This window comes from Rhincodon typus, chromosome 11, assembly GCF_021869965.1.
Source record: "Rhincodon typus isolate 14 chromosome 11, sRhiTyp1.1, whole genome shotgun sequence".
NCBI classification, from domain to species: Eukaryota; Metazoa; Chordata; class Chondrichthyes; order Orectolobiformes; family Rhincodontidae; genus Rhincodon; species Rhincodon typus.
This window is the reverse complement of record NC_063342.1, coordinates 50439929-50461021: the sequence shown is the minus strand read 5'-3', so window position 1 is coordinate 50461021 and position 21093 is coordinate 50439929. Positions and strand designations below refer to the sequence as shown.

General features: G+C 40.7%; 1 protein-coding gene across 1 annotated transcript in view; it reads right to left on the bottom strand.

The window, feature by feature from the left end:
- Positions 1 to 21093, bottom strand: part of pola1 (polymerase (DNA directed), alpha 1) — a 260671-nt gene that overhangs the window by 109326 nt on the left and 130252 nt on the right. Inside the window, exons 32-34 of the mRNA XM_020532950.2 lie at positions 20287 to 20461; positions 4165 to 4346; positions 2052 to 2183 (exon numbers count right to left, since the gene is read on the bottom strand). Coding sequence (XP_020388539.2) covers positions 2052 to 2183; positions 4165 to 4346; positions 20287 to 20461 — 489 coding nt within the window. The remainder of the gene's footprint in view (positions 1 to 2051; positions 2184 to 4164; positions 4347 to 20286; positions 20462 to 21093) is intronic.

Below are 21093 nucleotides of genomic sequence, written 5' to 3'. Positions count from 1 at the left end.
CAATGTTGTCAGAGCTAATGACTTCAAAGACATGCTAAACCAGGCTACCAGCTGCTTGAGGTTATTGATCCCATGGCCCCATTCATCACAAGGATACTGGAGTTCTTGGTCAACCTTTCACCATCAGAAGTAGATTAACAGGTCATTCATCTCTTTCCTGTTTGTGGGATATTGCAATGTGTAAAATTGCTGCAAATATTACAGCATTAAGTTTATGTGAAGTGGATGGAGAGGTTTGAAAAAGAGAGTTCTAAAGGGATTTTGGACTTCCAAAAGACATTTGTGCCACATGAGCAAAGTTATCATTCATGAGTGGCATGGACAGAGTGGGCTAAGTCACAGGTCAAGGGAAAGGTCTGTAGTGGAGCTTCCCAGGGAACAGTGTTGGGACCTTGCTTTTCCTGATATATATTAATAATTTAAACCCTGGTGCACAGGGCACAATTTCAAAATGAGCAGATGATACAGAACTTGGAAGTGTTATGAGCTGTGAGGAAGATAGCATATAAGTTTAGGAAGGATGTAAACAAGTTGATGGAATCAGATGACAGATAGCGGTTGAAACCTGATGTGGAATATTTGGGTGTTGGGGGCGGGGGTGTTGTTGGTTGCTGGTGGTGGGGCCACATAAGCATTGAGGCTGAGGAAGGAGAGGATGTGTACCTAGGTCAGGCTGAGCTGGTAAGATTTACCTTACTGAAGGACCTATGACTCAGACACCGACACCATAAGCAAATTTGTGGTATGTTGATTCACATTATAAATTGCTCTTCCAATGCATCTGATCTGCTTCAGGAAATGAAGAAAGCCAAATGCCAAAAACTCATGAAAGCTTTGAAATTTTGGCTTGTTTGGGTTTAGAAATCCACAATGCAGTTTCAAACTGGAGCAAATGTGCTCAGGATCCTTTCTCATCTTATCTATCTCTTTCAATTGTTTTTTTTTAAAATTTTCTTACCTTGATCACAGTTTTCCCAAAACACAGAACACCAGTATTGAAATGAGGAACACTAGGTAAACCCCTCCCTTTACCCAGTCATTCTTATTAAGTAAACCTTGAGCAATGAATAATTGTAGGCTTCAGCAAATGTGATGACCCTTCTATAACGATGCTCCAAATTAGTGCCTTACAACATGTTTCTCCCAAAATTGATTCTGGCGAATGTAACACACTTAAATTAAAAAATGCCAGTTACACAAGTACTGCTCGCTTTCCGGTCGGAAAATATAAATCCTCAAGCTGCCTCCCTGTAGCAGTTCTTTGCCTCAAAGTATTTACAGAAAGGCCCAAGACAGGCACTCCAGTAAAAGGAAACAACTGAACAAACTTCCCAACAACACTCAAGAGCTGCATCCATTCTCACTTTCTTTTACAATCACTGCACAGAATTTATAATTACCAGTTCTTTGCTTCTATTGTAAGTGTAATAGACTAAAGAGCTATCACAGCCACATTTATTTTAAAAGCACCAGCCCTGGAGAGTCTACTAGAGGGCCAAATGATTAACACAAATGCTTTGTCAGAATGAAGATGTAACAAGCACCGCCCAGTCAAAGGATGAATTGAATCAGTGGGTTATCTTTCAGATTAACCAGGGCATTTAGTAAGGAAAATTTCATGAAAGTGTAATTCTTAGCTTTCATGAATCTACGCAGCAGGCAGCCTGCCAACTGTCAAGCTGGTGAAATTTTCCTGCTTCAGAAAACATCCCCTATTCATTTCTTAGTTTAGATAAGCTAATGCCTCTCCTGCACAAGCTTATTTGCAATGCATACTCCCTTTCACCAGCAGAATAAGGCATCGTTTATACATCAGTTTTAACAATTTTCAAACAGCACCAAATATACTATGCATGGAATTAAAGCACTTTTTTTTAAAACAATAGCTATCCTGCACTTAGTGTAAGCAGCATCATTCAAGCTTTCTTCAGCCTGACTGAAGATGATGGTTCAGTTGAATTCACTTAAAGTATCCGAAAAGCTACAGGATTTGTTTTTGATCAGTGAGCCATCAACAAGGTTCGATTCTATAGTGCTCTGCAGGTACTTACACTGTAGTATCTTTTGATATGTCTCCTGATGTCCAAAATTAGCTTGTTACGCATCTGCACTTCATACTGAATAGGTAACGCTTCACAATCAATATTGCTGCAGTGAAGCAAGCTGGGTTGGATCTGTTGCCCCTGATGCAAAATGGAAGACACACACACGTGAAATATAGTATCATAATGCATCGCATTTTAGTGATGGGAGAGAATGTCACTTCCAAACAGTCAAGAATCAGTAAATAAGACTTTTGTGCTCAAATTGATCTTTTTTCATATGTTTCACTTGAAGGTGTAAGAAATCTTACAATGATACACTCTCTGAATAGTGAGCCCATCTGCAAGTTCTCAACGTCCACGCAATTAACTCTCTATCTTGTTTCCAGCTGTAATGAAGCAAAAAGTCAAGGATTTTGCTCAGTACTATTGCTCCGTGCCAGGCCCTACTCCTTACCTTCCTTAAGCAACCGGATTGTTTTGACTGAAAAAATCCAAAACATCTGCTGCTCCGCTACATCAACTTAGAATAATTACTTTTAATTTAGATAAGGGCTTCTTTGCTTTCAGATCCAAAGTCTACAAAGTCGCCCAATCTCATAATTTACTGTGCATTCAAAATGTTGAAAAAAAAGAGGATGAGTACATATTTTTCCACAATTTTAGGTTCAGAATCAAGGTCAACAATATTTGGCACCAGTGCCTGAACAGAACACATCCTCTTGTGATTGATGGCAGAGAAGGACAACATTCTAGAGAATGTCAAGAGCATTTTTTCTAAAAATAAACAAGGGGTAAGGTGGTGAGGGGAAACCATAAGAAATAAAGACTCAATATTAAAAATGAAAGTACTTTTATTTTCTTTTTAAAGAATCTGGAGAACATTTTCGTGCAGAGCTTTGTGATCCTAGTTTTCGCCACATCAATAAATTCAAACCATTTCTCACCAAAATAGAACTGCTTTAATACTTTGTGGCAAGAACAGTTTCAGAAAATGATGTTCACATTTAAAGAACTAAACCTCGAACAATGATGTGATGTTCTCTTCCTCAGTCACTATTTCATTTTATCGTCAAGGAAAAGCAAGACACTTCCCTTGCTTGAAACTCCAACTTATGATTGCAAGTTTCAGTAGAAGAAAAATTTAGAATGCTAAGTTTCTGCTCGACAGAGGCAAGTTCCAATACAGTTTCAGCTCTTAGCACATTTAGAAGCCTCCTCCAGCTACTGAGTGAAACACATGGAGCAGAACAGAATGCGGTGAGCAATGAAATGGAGGGGTGCCCTACAACTTGCTTGACTTGTTTTCATGAAAGCGAGTTTGGAGGTTGGGAAGGAATGAATATTTTGAAGACTGGCTCGTATAAAAGTTTGCTACTTTTATTTTCCAGAGTTGCATAGCAACCTACCCCAGTATTCTACAGGAGCTAATAACTAATTGGTTACCACACATGACATCCAACTTTTCACTAGAAAACTCTGCGAAGAACTCTGCTTCAAACAGAGAAGTAATTACTCCCAGTCAGGATGCAAGTATTGCAGAGTCACTTTTTCTGTTGTGATAGCATTCTGGGATTTAGGGTTTATCTTTTCCACAGAAGAATATTTCAGAAGATCTTTAGATTTCAGTCGTTTGTCAGTATCAATGTGGACTGAATTTTCTCCTTGCCCGGATTCCTCAACAGTTTGAACGCGGAATTGGTTTCCATATTCTTACTAATAGTACTCCGGTCAACTGCAATGCCCTGCTACATTGACTTGCCTTACATTGGCAAATTCAGTACAAACTGCAAATCAAGCCTAGGAGACAACACAGTGAGGAGCTGGAGGAACACAGCAGGGCAGGCAACATCAGACGAGTAGGAAAGTTGATGTTTCGGGTCCGGACCCTTCTTTGCTGAAGGCCTGGCCTGTGTTCCTCCAGCTCCACACTGCATGGTTTCTGACTCCAGCATCTGCAGTTCTTGCTATCTCAGAGATCAAACCTAGGGCCTTTTAAATCTACATGGTTTAGTTATGCTTCCTAAAGTATTCCTACATATCTACACCTTGGTGTATCTAACTGATCGTTTACAAAAAGGACAACAGGAGAGTTTCTCTCTGTATATAGTCGAGTACTTACACTTCCATCAAACACATTATCATAAATGTTTTCTGTTCCACAGCTTGGACAAGCAAACTTGAATCTTTCTGCATCACGGTATTTTTCCTCATCAGTAAGCTGGGCTGGGCCACCCAACAGAGCATCACTTTCTTCATCTTTGAAACAGTGGGATTGACTTCGAAATTGAGTTGGATCCAGACCTTCATAAAAGGGAAGGACAGTAGATAAGGTAAAACAGAAATCAAGTGGATCTGGTTTATTAAACTTTCACTCAAGACTTTAAGTGCAGCCAGGTGCAGTACAAAGAATTAAGTGAACAGGGGAAAAGTATTGGTCTGACAAATTGACCATTGAGATAATTCAGGAGCATAAAAGAAGTTGATTTTAATTATTTGAATCACGATTACTTGTGCTGCAGTTTGAGTACGACTTCACGATTATAATTCGCATTTGCAATGATGCTGTACAAACTTACAAGGTGCACTGCAACAGAAGCCTATGAAATAATGCAAGTATTTTTGATTTGACATATCAGTGCAGCACTGTTATATGAGCCATCCATCATTAAGACATTATACCAAAGCCACTTGCATCTGTTCAAGGGAACGTTAAAGACTCCTTGCACTTACTTGAAGAGGAGCAGGAAGCTATTCATGTAGCTTAGTCACATTTCTCCCTTCCTCAACTCTGCCGACAAAACAAACTGGTCATTCAGCTCACTCAATGTGGTGAATTTCCCAAGCAATATTAAATACACAATGTCATTTATACCAAGTATTTTGTGATGTTCAAAAGGAATGACAAGATGTGATATATTCAGTGCTCTGGCTTGAACCTTTTTAAGACTTGCATTTCTACTGAACCTCTCACAATGCTCCAAAATGCTTCACAGCCAACGTGAGATATTTTTGAACTATAAATTGATGTTGGAAGACGCAGGTAGCTTTCACGCTACGAGATCTACAAACAGCAATAATGACCAGAAAAGTGTTTTGTTTTTGACCTTTTCATTCAGCTGCATGACTCGTACCACTGATCGAAGGCTAACTCCATTTTTATTACTTCACTTCTCTTAAGCTTAAAATAAATGACCTATTCTACAGAAGCTAGACATATACTGCTGGGACCTTTGGTGTTTTCACTCCATTCTCGACCAAAAACTGGTCAGCAATTATCCTACAGCCAGTCTGGCTTTACTGAATTCCTACAGCACAGGAGGAGATCAGTTGCCCTGTTGCGGCTACACCAACTTTTCACATTAGTGATGCACCTAGCACTATTTCCCCATGTCCTCCATGTAACCCTGCACAATCTTCCTTCTCAGATAATAGCCCAATTAGTGAATGCTTTCAACGAACCTGCCTCCACCACATTCTCAAGCAGTGTACTCCAGACCTTGAAAAAAAGAAAGATTTACTCATATCGTCTTTGCTTCTTTTGACAATTACTTGAAACCTGAGCCCTCTTGTTTTTCAATGCTTCACGGCTGGCAACAGCTCCCCCCCACAACCCGAGTTGAATTTTCTCAATTCTCTTTTGGTAAAGTGCTTTCCTCGGGGAGATTCATGGCAAGCATCCAGTCATGGTCCGCATTGGCTTTTCTCACACAAAAGTCCACCGTTCAGCTCACGAACGGTGAAAGGTGCCTCTTCAGCACCTTTGTGTGGCAGGACAGGCTGAAGTGCCCACCACTGTTGGCATTTTGCATCATTAATGCCCCTGGCCCCACAATTGAACCCTGGCTCCACAGCATGTCAGGCACTTCAGGTCAGCAACTGCCTCTCACAACATGCTGTTACACCTTTGCACAGAGAACAGGAGGTGCTCCTAGATGTGCTGGCTGACAGAAGGGCTGTGTTGTTCCGAGCTAGACTATTATAGAAGGAAACAGGATGAGATAGAACCAGCCTGGTCAGGGATAGCAGCCCAGGTCAGTATAGCCTCCAGGGTCAAATGCAATGCAGGTAGAAAGTCAATGGTCTTCGGCACTCTTGTAGAGTGGGTGCCATCATTTTCTCCTACTACCTCACACTCACAGGGTCACCGTAACGCCCTCTAACTCTGACTGCACACACCTCTTATCAAGGTTAATGGACTGCAACTCCCCCTATCGCATGCAGCATGTCCACTCAATGATTCTCACCCACCTCATCCTCTCAGACAAGCAACATTCTTGCCCTCTGGGCTTCCTACTCTCTCATTCAGGACAACCTGTCACCTCTCCTGCATCACCACTAACACCTCTCCCACAAACTCAATTGCTCTTTTCACATTATTGCTCAAAATCAAAAGACTCTCAACACCAGTAGTGAGGTGGCAGCCATTAAACTTCTCATCCTGTGTGAGGATAAAATGCTGCAGTTGGCCAAAGAACAGGGTGACCAATCGTGAGGAAGCCGAGACCTCCATGTGGCTCCACCAAGTGAGTTTCATTGTATTGTGCTGCACTAATGCCAGTATTAACCCATTCTTACTCTGAACAAGCTTTTACCCCCTTTTTCACTATTAGTTCCCCTCTTCTCTTATGTCAGTTTTAGTGGAATTCAGCACATAACAAAGGGAAGTCCTGCCTATCCTCAGCTTGACCTCCGCCTCCGAGGAGGAAGCCACTGAACCCTCTGAGGACGCACTAGCAAGGCTTTCACCTGCACCGTCTGTAGGTTCTCCTTCACAGGAACATAGAACTATAGAATTGATATGGTGCAGGCCATTCAGCCCACTGGCTGCACTGGCTCTCTAAGCATCTTGTCTTTGTGTCAATCTCCTGTCTTTCTGCCAAAAACTCTGCACACGGTTTCTACTTAAATAATTATCCAATACCCTCTTCAATGCCTCAGTTGAACTTGACCCCACTATATTTGCAGGCAGTGCATTCCATAACCAAACTACTCACTGTGTGAAAAAGTATTTTCTCACCTCGCATTTGTTTGTTTTGCAAAATACATTAAACTGATCTCACTCTATTTTGCGATCCTTTTACAAGAAACAGTTCCTTCACCTCTACACCCTCCAGCCCCATCACCATTTCGAAAACTTTCATCAAATCTCCCCTCAGCTTTTTCCTCTCCAAGGAAAACAATCAAACCTCTCCAAACTTTCTTTCTAACTAAACTTTCTCATCCCTGGAATCATTCCCGTAAATATCTCTACTTTTTCCCATGTAGCCACATGCTTCCTAAAGTGGGTCTGCCAGAACTGTGCACAGTACTTCAGCTGACTTCTAACCAAGGCCCTACACAAGTTCATCATAACCTTCCTGTTCTTGTACTCTATGTCCCTAGTAAATGAATACTCTGTTTTATTAATAGTTCTCTCTACTTGTCCTGCCCCCTTTACTGACTATACACACGTACGTGCAGTTCTCTCTAATCCTTCACGCCCTTTCAAATTGATGTTACGCACCTCCTGATTTTATGTTGTCTCTCCATGCTCTTTGTATCAAAAATATATCACCTCACACTTCTCCACATTGAACATCATCTGCCACCTATGCACACGTTCACCCACCAACTTATTATTTTGAAGTTCTCCTCACAGTTTGCAATGTTTCCAGGTTTCATCATCCACAAATTTTGAAACTGTCCACTCCATGCCATGATCTATATAATTTACAGATGTCAGGTGAAGCAAATTTCAGCACCTGCATACTCCAACCACACAGGTTCCTTCAGTCTGAAAAAGACCCATGTACCATTATGCCCTTCTTCCCATCATCTGCTATGTTGATACTGTCCCTTTTATTTAATGATCTAAGTTTCTTCACAAGTATGGCACGGTGTTGAATGCACACCATATCAATGGCCTTGCCCTCATTAACCCTCTCGATTACCTTTTTGAACATCTCCAACAAGTTAGATAGGTATGATTTTCTCACAACAAATCCATGCTGACTCCTCACAGTTAACCCATTCTTTTTCCACGTGACTATTAATTCTACTCTGAATAATTATTTTCCAGAAGTTTTCCCGCCATCAAATTTAACTTGACTGGCCTGTATTTGCCTTGCCCACCCTCACAACTGTTTTTGAACAAGGGTGCAAGGTTTCCATTGTCCGATCCTCTGGCAACACCCCTGGTCCAGGGAAGACTGACAGATTATGGCCAGTGCCTCTTAACACCTTAGCCAGGTCTCTTGCCTCCATGTGCAAATCCCTTTTATTGATAGCCTTTATCACCTTCCATTATTTGTGTGCTTATACAGCACATCAGAATTTCCTTTTATATTAGTCTGTCATGATTCACTCTCCTCCTGTTGAAGGTTTTTTTATGTCCTTTCTGAACTTAATGCTTTCAGTTTGTTTTTCAACAATATTTACAACCCAAACGGTCATAAGCTCATTTTTTTCTTCTTTAACTCAACTGATATTCCTTTGTTATCCAGAGGGCTCTGGATTTGTTTATCCTATGCTTCTATCTTCTCTTTGAAGCTGGCCCATTGGCTTCCCACCATTTTTGATGCCAATCTATCTGGTACTACACCATTCTAACTTCATTGAAGTCAGCTCTGTACCGGCTGATTGCTCGAACACAGACTGACCAATGCAATTCTGGATGTGGGGATACGTAATGAGGTAGAGTTGATAAGGGAGCTGAAGGTAAAGGAACCCCTAGGGGGCAGTGGCTATAATATGATAGAATTAACCCTACAGTTTGAGGGGGGGAGAAGCTGGAATCAGATGTAATGGTATTACAGTTCGGTAAAGGTAACTACAAAGACATGAGGGATCATCTGGCCAGAGTTGCTTGGAAGGGGAGCCTGGTAGGGAAGATGGTGGAGCAGCAATGGCAGGAGTTTCTGGGGATAATTCAGGAGGCACAGCAGAAATTCTTTCCAGAGAAGAAACATACAACAGGGAGGACAAGGCACTGTGGCTGATAAGCGAAGTCAGGGACAGCATTAAAGCAAAAGAAAAAGCAGACAATGTGAAGATTAGTGAAAAACCAGAAGATTGGCAAGCCTTTAAAAATCAGTAGAGGATAACTAAAAAAAGGGCAAGAAGACAAAATATGAGCGCAAGCTAGATAGTAATGTAAAAGAAGACTGCAAGAGTTTCTTTTAAGATATCTAAAAGGTAAGAGAGGGGCACAAATGGAAATTAGATCAGTAAAAGTGAGGCTGGAGAATGAGTAATAGGGATAAAATGGCGGGGGACTGAATAGGTACTTTGCATCAGTTTTCACAGAGGAAGACACCAGCAATGTACCAGAACTTCAAGAGAGTTGGGGGCAGAGGTGAGTGTAGTGGCCATCACTAAGGAGAAGGTGCTGGGAAAGCTACAAGGTCCGAAGGTGGATAAATTTCCTGGATCAAATAGACTAGAGTTCTGAAGGAGATAGTTGAGGGGCGTTAACAATGCTGCCTAATAAGGGAAGGAGGCAGAAAACAGGAAACTAATCGGCCAGTTAGTCTGACCTCAGTCATTGTAAGATTTTAGAGTCCATTATTAAGGATGAGATTGCAGAGTACGTTTCACAGCTTTGTCAGAAGGAGGTAAGGAGCCAGACAAGAATATGCTAAATGAGAGATAAAAGACAATGGTGTTAGGGTCAAGGTATTGGTTTGGACAGAGGATTAGCTGCTGGCAGACGGTAGGAATAAAAGGTTCTTTTTTCAGATGGCAGCCAGTCAGTAGTGGAGTTCCACAGGGTTGGTGTTGGCACCACAAGTATTCATGTTATGTATTAACGATCTGGTCTAAGGAACTGAGGGCATTATTGCTATGTTTGCAGATGACACAAGGGTACATGAAGGGACAGGTGGTGTTGATGATGTCATATAAGACAGAGGGAAGCAATGGAAGGGTGTTTTTCAGAATGGAGACCGGTAACTAGCGGTGTTCCACAGGGATCAGTCTTAGGTCCTCTGTTGTTTGTAGTATATATAAATGATCTGGAAGAAAATGTGGGTGGTCTGATTAGTAACTTTGCAGATGACACAAAGATTGGTGGAGACGCTGATAGCGCCAACAACTATGAAAAGATACAACAGCATATAGATAGAGTGGCAACTTGGGCACAGAAATGGCAGATGGAGTTTAATCCAGACAAATGCGAATTGATGCATTTTGGACAATCAAATTTAGGTGTGAATTATACTGTTAATGGCAGAATCCTTAGAAACATTAACATACAGACGGATCTGGGCGTGCAGGTCCACAGTTCCCTGAAAGTGGCAACATAAGTGGCCAAAGTGATTAAGGAGGCATATGGCATGATTGCCATCATCAAGGTTGTACTCCATGTACGGCAATAGAGTACAAGAGTTGGCAAAAGATGATGCAACTATATGAAACCTCTTGATAAGCCACATTTGGAGTATTGTGTACAGTTTTGGTCGCCACATTACCAGGAGGACGTGGAAGCTGTGGAGAGAGTACAGAGAAGGTTCACCAGGATGTTGCCTGGTCTCGAGGGCATTGGCTATGAAGAAAGATTAAAAAGACTACGGTTGTTTTAACTGGAAATACGGCAACTGAGAGGAGACCTGATAGAGGTCTACGAAATTATGAGAGATCGAGATAGGGTGGATAGTCAGAGGCTTTTTCCCAGCGTTGAAGTTTCAATTACAAGAGAGCACAGGTTCAAGGTGAGAGGGAAAAAATTTAAGAGAAATATGCGAGGAAAGTTTTTCCACAGAGTGTGGTAGGAGCCTGGAATGCATTGCCAGAGGTGGTGGTGGAAGCAGGCATGTTGGTGGCATTTAAGAGGCATCTGGATGGTTACATGAATAGGGAGGGAATAGAGGGATACAGACCGAGTAAGGGCAGAAGGTTTGTTTATTAGTTTAGTCAGGGCATGATGATCGGTACAGGCGTGGAAGGCGGAAGGGCCTGTTCCTGTGCTATACTTCTCTTCTGTTCTTCTTTTGACGCGGGGAAGCTGCAGAAAGTCTTGGTCAGGCTAGGAGAATGGGCAACGAAGTGGCAGATGTAGGAAAGTGTGAGGTTCTGCACTTCAGTGGAAGAACAGAGGCACAGATTATTTTCTAAACGGGAAAAAGCTTCAAATCTGAAGCTCAAAAGGACTTAGGAGTCCGAGTTCAGGATTCTCTTAAGGTTAACATTAGGGTTCAGTTGGCAGTTAGGAAGGCAAATGCAATGTGAGCATTCATTTCAAGAGGGTTAGAATACACGGGCAGAGATGTATTGCTGTGGCTGTGTAAGGCTCTGTTCTGATGTCATTTGGAACACTGTGAGCAGTTTTGATCCCCATATCTAAGGAAGGATGTCCCTGGCATTGAAGAGGGTCCAGAAGGTGAGGAGTAATCGGTTCTTATTGCTGGAGTTGCGGGGGGGTGGTTGGATCTGATTGAAATTTACTACCCCAAGGCCTGGATAGAGCAGATGCGGATAAGATGGTTCCATTAATAGGAGAGACTCGGACCCAAGGGCACACCCTCAGAGTGAAGATGAAAACAAAACGTTTGCTGCTTTAATTTTCTACGTTACAAACCTGCATTTATTCAGTTTCATTGACCAACTTCATTTTTGTTAGCCATTAAAAACCAGTGTATTGGACCAGCCACTTAAATATTGTGGCTACAGCACTGGGTCAGAGGCTAGGAATTCTGTTGTAACTCACTTCGTAACTATTCAGATCCTGGCCACAGGCACAAGTCAGGAGTGTGATGGAATATTCCCCACTTGCCTGGATGAGTACAGTTCCAACAACACTCAAGAAGCTCGACACCATCCAGTAGTACAAAGCAGCTTGCTTGATGGGTATCCCTTCCACCACCTTGAACATGCAGTCCTTTCACCACCAATGCACAGTGGCAACAGTGTGCACCACCTACAAGATGCACTGCAGTAATTCACCTTCTCAACGTAGGGGCAATGTGGAATAATCAGATTAACTATGATCTTGCCGACTGGTGGAGCAAGCTCAAGGTGCCAAGTGGTCTACCTTCTTTTCCAAATTGCATTCAGAATTTAGGTTGGATAACAGATGCTTATCCCACACATGCACCACCGTCATGTACATGTACATTAATAGCCACACAGATGCCGAATTAACTTAGCAAATGATGTAGACCACTTGGTACCTTGCTCCACCAATTAGCAGCATTTTGGCTTGTGCTGTGGCGTTATGGTTAATTTCAGAATGTCCAAAAGTCAATTTACATCTAATTCTTTCAACAAATATTCAGACAATTTGCGATCAAAGGTGAAAGGCACTTATGCTATGCCTGCCCATTTATGCAACTCCCAGTTTAAAAAGTTTTGCATAAGAAAGTAAGGAACGAATTGTTTGCTCCATAAAAAAAGCTCTGCTCCTTTGAAACAGACAATTATAACAAAAAAAGTCTCCATTCAGCAACAAAATGACTCAAAAATTCTTCTGCTCCCTCTTTCAAATACATTAAAATCCACCACAGCAAAATGTTAATTATAGGCTTGGCAAAGAACATCAACGTATGCCCCCTTATGGGTTACATTTCAACAACAGCATATTGACTCTCAAGTTAGGCTTGGGACTTTATTTGGAAAACAAATCATGCTACATCAGGTGCCTTGTTTCATTGCAAGATCTCGAAAAGCTGACAGAAAGAAAGGCCATGTGAGTTGTCATCAAACATGCAATCATTTCAAAACTGCCTCAAATATTCGTGCAAGGAGCAAAGCAAGTCTAGAACAATTGTTCTCTTTTTCATTAAAACCCTGTGGATTTATTCAAAATACATCTCTTAATCATACATCTTCTCTTTAAACCTTTACGTTACAATGACATGTGACTATGCATTTTTCCCAATCTCAACAAACACTCTTTTCCCTCCAAGTGTTTTGCTTAAGTGCATAACACATTCAAGTATAAAATTGCTATCTAGAAAATTATATTTAGATGTAGGATTTATTTGCGCTGTATACATAATTTCATCACAACTGTGCTGAGACTATTACAATACAACTTATTTGCAACTTTGCTCTCAGGCCTAGGGGAAAGGATGTAGACTAAGACACTGCCACCTAGAGACAAATATTAAACTGAAAGACAAAACAATGCCTGCACATGGGTAGTTTAATTAATTAAATGTATAAACTTCCTTCCAAGTGAAAAGCCTTCCGTGCTTGTTAAACTGCTAAATAATGAAGGAAAATCAATCTGCTTAACTATTAATCAACTCTTCAAATCTAGGCTAGAAGAATTTAAACTGCTTCGTGTTCCACTATATTGATTTTGCATTTTGTGTTTCAGCTGCAGCCTACATTTCCTAAGGACTATTCTGATTGTGTACAACATTTTAGTTTTGCACTGCTGAGAGGGCTATTCAATAAATATTGTTTATACAGTTGAGGGTGCTAGAGGACTGAAATTTTGGTGTATTTTGATGATAATGCTGAAGTCACAAGTTGCTTGGAACTAGATCATTATCATCCTGAACTAAACCACAAGGTGCTCATCAAATTTCTTCAACATTGCAAATATTATTACACATCAAAGAGCATGACATTAAAAGACAACGCAAACACATTATTGCACAGGTTTAATGAAAGATATAAGAATACACACAACCAGAATCCAAGTAGTCTTACAGAAAACCTGACTTTTCCAAATGAAGAATGCTGTAATCTTAAGCAAGGTAGATGGCTACAAACTGAAGTTGATGCCCTTAGAAAGGATTCATGCACAATGGACGACATGTTTGATTTTCTTTTAAAGATGCAGCAAGGAAAACTAATTCCCGATACCCATTATGCTCTGCAAGTGGGGCCCTCTCTCCAAAGCGCATTCAAGCCACAAACATCAGGCAATGACCATCTCCAAAAAACCCTAACCATTGTCTCTTAACATTCAATGGTGTTACCACTACTGAATCCTCCACTATCAACATCCTGGGGGTTACCATTAACCAGAAACTCACCGAGACTAGCCATATAAGTACACTGGCTACAAGAGCAGGTCAGAGGCTAGGAATCCTACAAAGAGGAACACATCTCAACTCCCCAAATCCTGTCAACATTTACACAGCACAAGTCAGGAGTGAAATTGAATACTACCCATTTGTTTTTAAATGTGTGCAGCTCCAAAAACACTCAAGAAGTTTGACACCATCCAAGACAAACAATTTGCTTGATTTGGACCACATTCACAAACGTTCACTCTCTCCATCACTGATGCTCAGTAACAACGCTGTGTGCCATCTACAAGATGCATAACTGAAGTTTACCAAGGGTCCTTATACAGCATCTTCCAAACCCATGAGTACTTCAATCTAGAAAAACAAGAGCAGCATATACATAGGAATACCAGAATCCCCTCCAAGCAACTTACCATCCAGACTTGGAAATATATTGCCATTCCTTCAATGCCACTGGGTTAAAATTCTGGAATTCCCACCCTAACGGCAGTGTAGGCCGCCAACGGTACATGAGCTATGGCAGTTCATGAAGGCAGATCACTACCACCTACTCAAGGGCAACGAGGGATGGGCAATAAATGCTGGCCCAGCTAGTGACACTCATATCCCATGAATGAATAAAAACAGATTTGACAGTATGAATAAGCTTCGGTTTAACATTTCATCTGAAAAGCACTTGCTTGTGCAAATCCTTGGCTCATGACCTGCTCATGTGAGATCCTGGTCAAGTAACATCCTATGAATAATTAAAAAGAAGTCATTTATGGATTCATGCACAATAAATTTGGAATAATGAGGGCTAATTCACCATTCTATTGTGTGGAAATCAGACATTATGTTTGCAGTACTTTACAACTGACTTCTGCTGCTGGTCAAACCTACTTGAGCAAAGCTACCAGAATCAATTTCACACAATATATGCAGTTGCAAAACGGGGGCACTTCACAACCTGTTAAGTCTCTTCTCAAAGGCAAACTAAGGATGGTCAGTAAATGCTGGCCCAACCAGCAAATTTCACAACCATGAATGAATTAAAAAAAAGATTTAAAGTTGAATATTCAGGACTGTGCCCTAGGTGGCACCTCCTTTAAGCTTAATTCCTGATTTGTCGTGTTACTCCTTACTACCATTAAGTTTTCTTTTCAATAGTTTACCTGAGATTTAAAATTACATTCCTCCTTCTTACCAAGGATACAACTGTCAATGAAAATGTCAGCAATTAAATGTTGGTCAAGAGTACAACATGGGAAGCAAGTGAGCCAAAAGGGGTGTGCCTGTTATAGGCAAATTATAGACCAAGAGATTCTGGTTTGAGCGTAATTTGCTCAAAATTCAGCTAGTTTCCAGAAGTTATTTTTCCAAGTTTCAGGTCATGCCTTTTGCAAAACTCCAACAGCAAAATCTTCCTTAAAGCAGCACCAATATGGCAATGTTTTAGGACTTAATTTTTTAATAGACTGTATTAAATTGTGTTCCTTGCAATAGGTAACAGTGTTAATACATTGCAGTTTTATTAATACTGCTATAAAGTTATCTTACAAAAGAATTTAGTCAGTGTTCTGTATGCCAAAAGTAACTAAAAATAACTTTGTATAACTATGCAAAACCACTACTAGATAATTTAAATAAAACTTTTTAAAAAGATGTTTAATAGGGCCTGTGGCTAAAGATGCCACTGTAATTTTAACACGAGTGTTGATCTGCATAAATATGGGTGCAATTAACAGAAACTTGCAATGGTGAATAATTCGACCTGGTGGTATGGCTAGTACTAATTATGGTCAGAGTTTGTTTCCAGAGCAATGTTTTATAAACTAATGCAAAAGACCATGAAAATCAATTTGAACTTGAAATTTATCAATCTTTTGTGTTGGTTTTGGTTGACTTAGGGAATAGCAGTGTAATCTTCCAGAAACTCAAGGGACTATTTTATATGGATAAATAATTAAAATATATACTATTATGTTTCCATATTTATTTTTGAAGTGTGATTGAGTAGCAAGATGGACAGGAAATATGCAGTCATTTTTTGATGCTGGATGTTGCAATATTTTGAAATTGTTACAAAGTTTTAATACCTGGGACCTTTCATGGACTAAGATGATTTTAAAAAAGGAAAAACACAGACTTAAGATGGGGAGAATGCTCACCTGATTTGGTTGTACCAAGTTGTACCAAGCTCATTGACCATCAATAAATAAGGCCCAGTCTGAACTGCAACTAACATCATTATAAAAAGACACTAGAACTCAGATCAGTACCTCCTAGTTGATTTGCACATTTCTGGAAATTCACACACTGGAATGAAAGTTGCTTGTGAATTCTCCAGCTTAAAAAAAAAGTGAAGCCAGTCATGGGAATACAGAAGTGAAATGAACTTCAAGCAACAGTTTTGTGGCAGTGTGAGAATCAAATGGATCTATAACAGCTGAACTGGCAGGTTTACTCTCTGTCCCTCTATTTTACTTAGCTTCTTGAGAAACAGTGCCCAGTGGTAAAGCAAACAGGGAAAATATCCATTCACCAAGAACTCAAGGACATCGACAAAATTTCAACACTGCTGGTAAAGACGATAAAGACGTCAATGAAACAACTGTGGTCTTAGATTAAAACCTAACCTACAGACATTTTTTTAAAAATTCCATATACTTGATCCTTTTTGTTCAATATATTCTCCCCATTTTTAAAAACTTAATTTCAGAGTGAAATAGAAAATGGTGTACATACCAGTCTTTGAGTAACCTTGCACACCAGCTGTTTTACTGTAACCAATACGTTAAGTTTTGCGTTCTCAAAATAATACCATGTTGAGGATCACAATATATGGAAGAAAAGCAACTACTTGTACTCAGATAGCACTGTCACTGTAGTTAAAAACATCCTAAGGTGCTTTACTTATCAGAAAAAAAATATACTGACACTAACGCACAGGACAGGACAGATTAAATAGGTACTTAAGGAGGTGAATGAGGCTGTGGGGTAAGTAGAAAATGTCAATGCTTAGGTTCTAGAGAACCAAAAGACAAAGCAAGCATCAAAACCAAGGACATACAAGAACCTAGAATTGGAGGGATATTGGCACTTTTCAAGTTGCAAGAGAAACACAGGATAAACATTTTAAAATCAAAGCACTGCTGGGTGAGGGGCTGATTAGGTAAACCAAGACACAGAATGGGCAAAAGGGAATTCATGCACATTAAGATATGGACAGTAGAGTTTTTTGGAGGGGAAGGGAATGTGGGAGGACAGCAAGAAGAGCAGTGAAATTGATGTGAGGAAGGGCAGATGCACAAATGATGGTCTCAATAGCAGATGCTGGGAAACCGGGGCACAAGAGTTGATGAACAATAAGGCTTAAAAACACTCAAAATAAAAGTGGGTACTTCAATCGCATGCAATTTCCTTCAGGTTTAGGTATTGCCAAATGCCTGTGCCTGGCCAGGAGGCGAGCTTGGCTTGAACAGAGGTGGAAGCAGGCATTTTTGCGATGGCGAAGAGGTGTTATTAGAAATTCAGCTCAGGCTTAAGCAGGAGACTGAAGCTGTGAACAGCTTGATTCAGGTTCAGACAGTTGCCGGGGCGGCAGGGGTGGGTGATGTAATTGGGGCTACAACAAAAAGTTTTCTGCTCCTCGAAACTGGAAATTCTATCTAAGTAGGAAAGATTAAATTCATAAACAAAGTTCTGAATAAAGTCATAACTGTGTTGTCAGACCATGAGATGTTTAGCTTGGAATTTTATTTTGGAAGTTTTTGTGAAAGTACTTTCCAGAATGTGGTAAATTTAATCGAGGTTACTTTATGCCAGGTCACATTGATTTATTCTGCTTTTAGACTCCACAGCTGACCTGGAATAGTTTCAATGGGCCTTGAAATTCTTCAATGCATACAAGTTTGTTCTTTCTCTCAAGTATTTGGACAAGAAACATCCTCTTCAGTAGATAATGCTATCAACGAACAAATTTGTATTTCACTCATATGTGCAGACCTCGTGTCTAACCACTTTTACTTCAAGGGGGGAGTCTATTGAATCAATAGCTGAAAATGGATTATCCGATCTCTGCATTTTCTCACTATTAACAAAATCTTTGGGGTTTGATTGCAACTAGAAACTACAAAAATAACATGATAAAATTTGTATTTTGTACCCTTGCCCCCACAGATAATAACACCAGCAATACAGACTGAAGAACAGTATCATTGAAAGGAATAATTTTTAAAAAAAGGAGAGATAATTTATAAATTAAGCCATCCCACAAAATATTAGCTAACAGTTACAATACTCTGTTAAGAGAAGATCAGGAATTATGCAAAGCCAAGCATCAATCACCATGGATCTGGATAAAGATGGCAGCTTTGATCCTAACTTTTCGTTTGCCATTTGATTTTTCACAGCACCACAGCCAAAATGCGATCCTGCCCTCCTCCAAACTTTACACATTAAAACCAGATGTAGCAGCTAGCGAGCAACTCACAGCAATATGAACGAACCTGGTGGATTTCATACCTCTCAGGGTATGGGACACAGATTAAATATCATGTCACAAGCCAGTCTCCCAGGTCAGTGAATTTGGCAAAGATCAGGGATCAAATCAGGGCCTTTTACAGGTCTGAATAGCTCCAGGCTGAGTATTTATTGGAGGTATAGTTGATACTGGATCAATTCTCCTATCTCCCTTGGCAGCCCTGACCTTTGGACCACCACGGGTGTGGATTACAGACTACAACTCAAATGGCCATTAGTAAAATACAAACATAGGTGGCACATTTCCAACGCCAAGTGGCATCACAGTCAAACCTGATTACATCTTTAGTCAAGATTCACACAAATATAATGCAAACAGATCTGGCGACAGAACACAAATGGAAACCTCAGCCATCTGTCTGTCCCGTCACCCAGTCAGGGTGGAGCGGACTGTCATATTTTTAAACAATGTGTTGACATTAGCTGACATTAACTACTTCACCAGAAAAAGAAGATAACCATAGAATCATAGACCACACAGGAGGTGTCATTTGGTTCATCATGCCGAGGCCAGTTTTGTGAAAGAACTATCCAACCCTGTATTGTCCTACGTTCCATATTGCTGCACATTTTCAGGTTCATATCAAATTACCTTCTGTAAGTTACAATTGAACCTGCTTTCATCATCCTTTTGAGGAACATATTCCAGACCACAACAACTAGCTAATTAAACAGAGATAGCAAGAACTGCCAATGCTGGAGTCAGAGTTAACACAGTGTGGAGCTGGACGAACACAGCTGGCCAGGCAGCATCAGAGGAGCAGGAAAGTTGACGTTTCGGGTCGGGACCCTTAGCTCAGAAATGAAGAGAGAGAGGAGGGGTGCGACTGGATAAGGTAGGTGGGAAGGTGATAGGTGAATGCAGGTAGGGAGTGGTAGGGATTGGTCAGTGGGATGGGAGGGGTGGATAGGTGAGAGCGAGGATGGACAGGTTGTGTCAGGGCAAGGAGGCAGGGATAAGCGGGAGGCTGGGACATGGGATGAGGCTGGGGGTGGGGAGATTTTAAAACTGGTGAATTCCATGTTTAGGCCATTGGCCCAGAATGACCGTGTCACCCAGGGAGTGGGAGGGGGAGTTAAAATGGTTTGCAACCAGAAGGTGTTGCCATTTGTCGCGTACAGAACACAGATGCTCTACAAAATGGTCTCCGAATCTACGCTTGGTCTCACCAATGTAGAGGAGGCACATAGTGAGCAGCGGATACAGTAAACCAAGTTGATGGACATGCAGGTGAACCCATATCTGATATGGAGGGTTTGTTTTGTGTCTTGAATGGAGGGGAGTGGGGAGGTGTAGGGGCAGGTGTAGCACTTCCTGCGGTTGTAGGGAAAGGTGCCAGGGGTAGTGGGGAGTGTGAAGCGGACGAGGGAGTTGCAGAGAGAGCGGTCTCTCTGGAAGGCAGATAGGGGTGTGGAGGGAAATATCTCTTTGGCTGAAGGGTTGGATTGTAAGTAGTGGAAGTGGCGGAGAATGATATGTTGGATGCGGAGATTGGTGGGGTGATATGTTTGGGCATTAGTTAAACAAATCCCTCCAACCTTTGCTAATTACCTTAAATCTAAATCCATTCATTCAACTTTTTGACTGGCTCAGGTACTCAATATAAAAACCAGCTGTATCCCCAGTCTTCCAACTGGGAAACAAAATGTTGGATGAAGTAAATAAAAACCAAATATCTTATCTTGACTGTGAATAAGCTATGACACATTACAATTGATAAACAATGGAATTGGCTATTGACTCATCATTTTCTTACCCAACAAAGTTGCAATCAGTGCAGAGTCTATTCCATCAATAGGTTCACAGATTCGAGCCACGACTGGATGCACTTGCTGCGAGAGGTAATATTGTGTGTCAATGGACAAGGTTTCCTGTTTTTGCAGCTGCTCTGGTGCATAGGCTCGCTGGCTAGCACCAAGGTTTGAGCCATCCTATAGAATCACAAGAAACATTAAGTTACATACATTATTAGACAAGGGACAACAAATCAATTAAAGTCGGAGAATATAAAAGGGAATATTCATAAATACTGAATGAACAATTTATCCTAAAACTTAAAATGTACAAAGTCCTTAAGCATGCTTTTTGCAAACAGAATCTGTTCACTCTAACTCCGCTATTCTGAAAAATAAGCTAAGATATACACCAATTTGCAGTTTAAGGTTAACTTTTGTTTTCACAGTAGGTGCAGTTTTGTGGTTATCAACAAATTGTCTTTCTCTTGCAATCTAAGTACATCTAACATGCATATCACTTGACAAATTAATTAGGTTCTTCAGTACTTTCTAAAATGTAATATAATTAATATTTCTTGGAAGTACAATAGTACTCAATAATGCTCCTGGACTCTAGTAAATTTTTGAGGCATCAATACTCAAATTTTCTGAGTATAATTTCTCCAAAATCCACTCACTGGGAGAGGAAAATCAGTTTTAGCTGGAGACCAGTTACTCAGTATTGCAACTGCAACTCCTGATGAAACTTCAAGGCTCAAACCGAGTCAACATACAGCTGACAGCACATTCATTAGGACAGGGTTTTGGCTCATCTTTTTCCCCAAGTT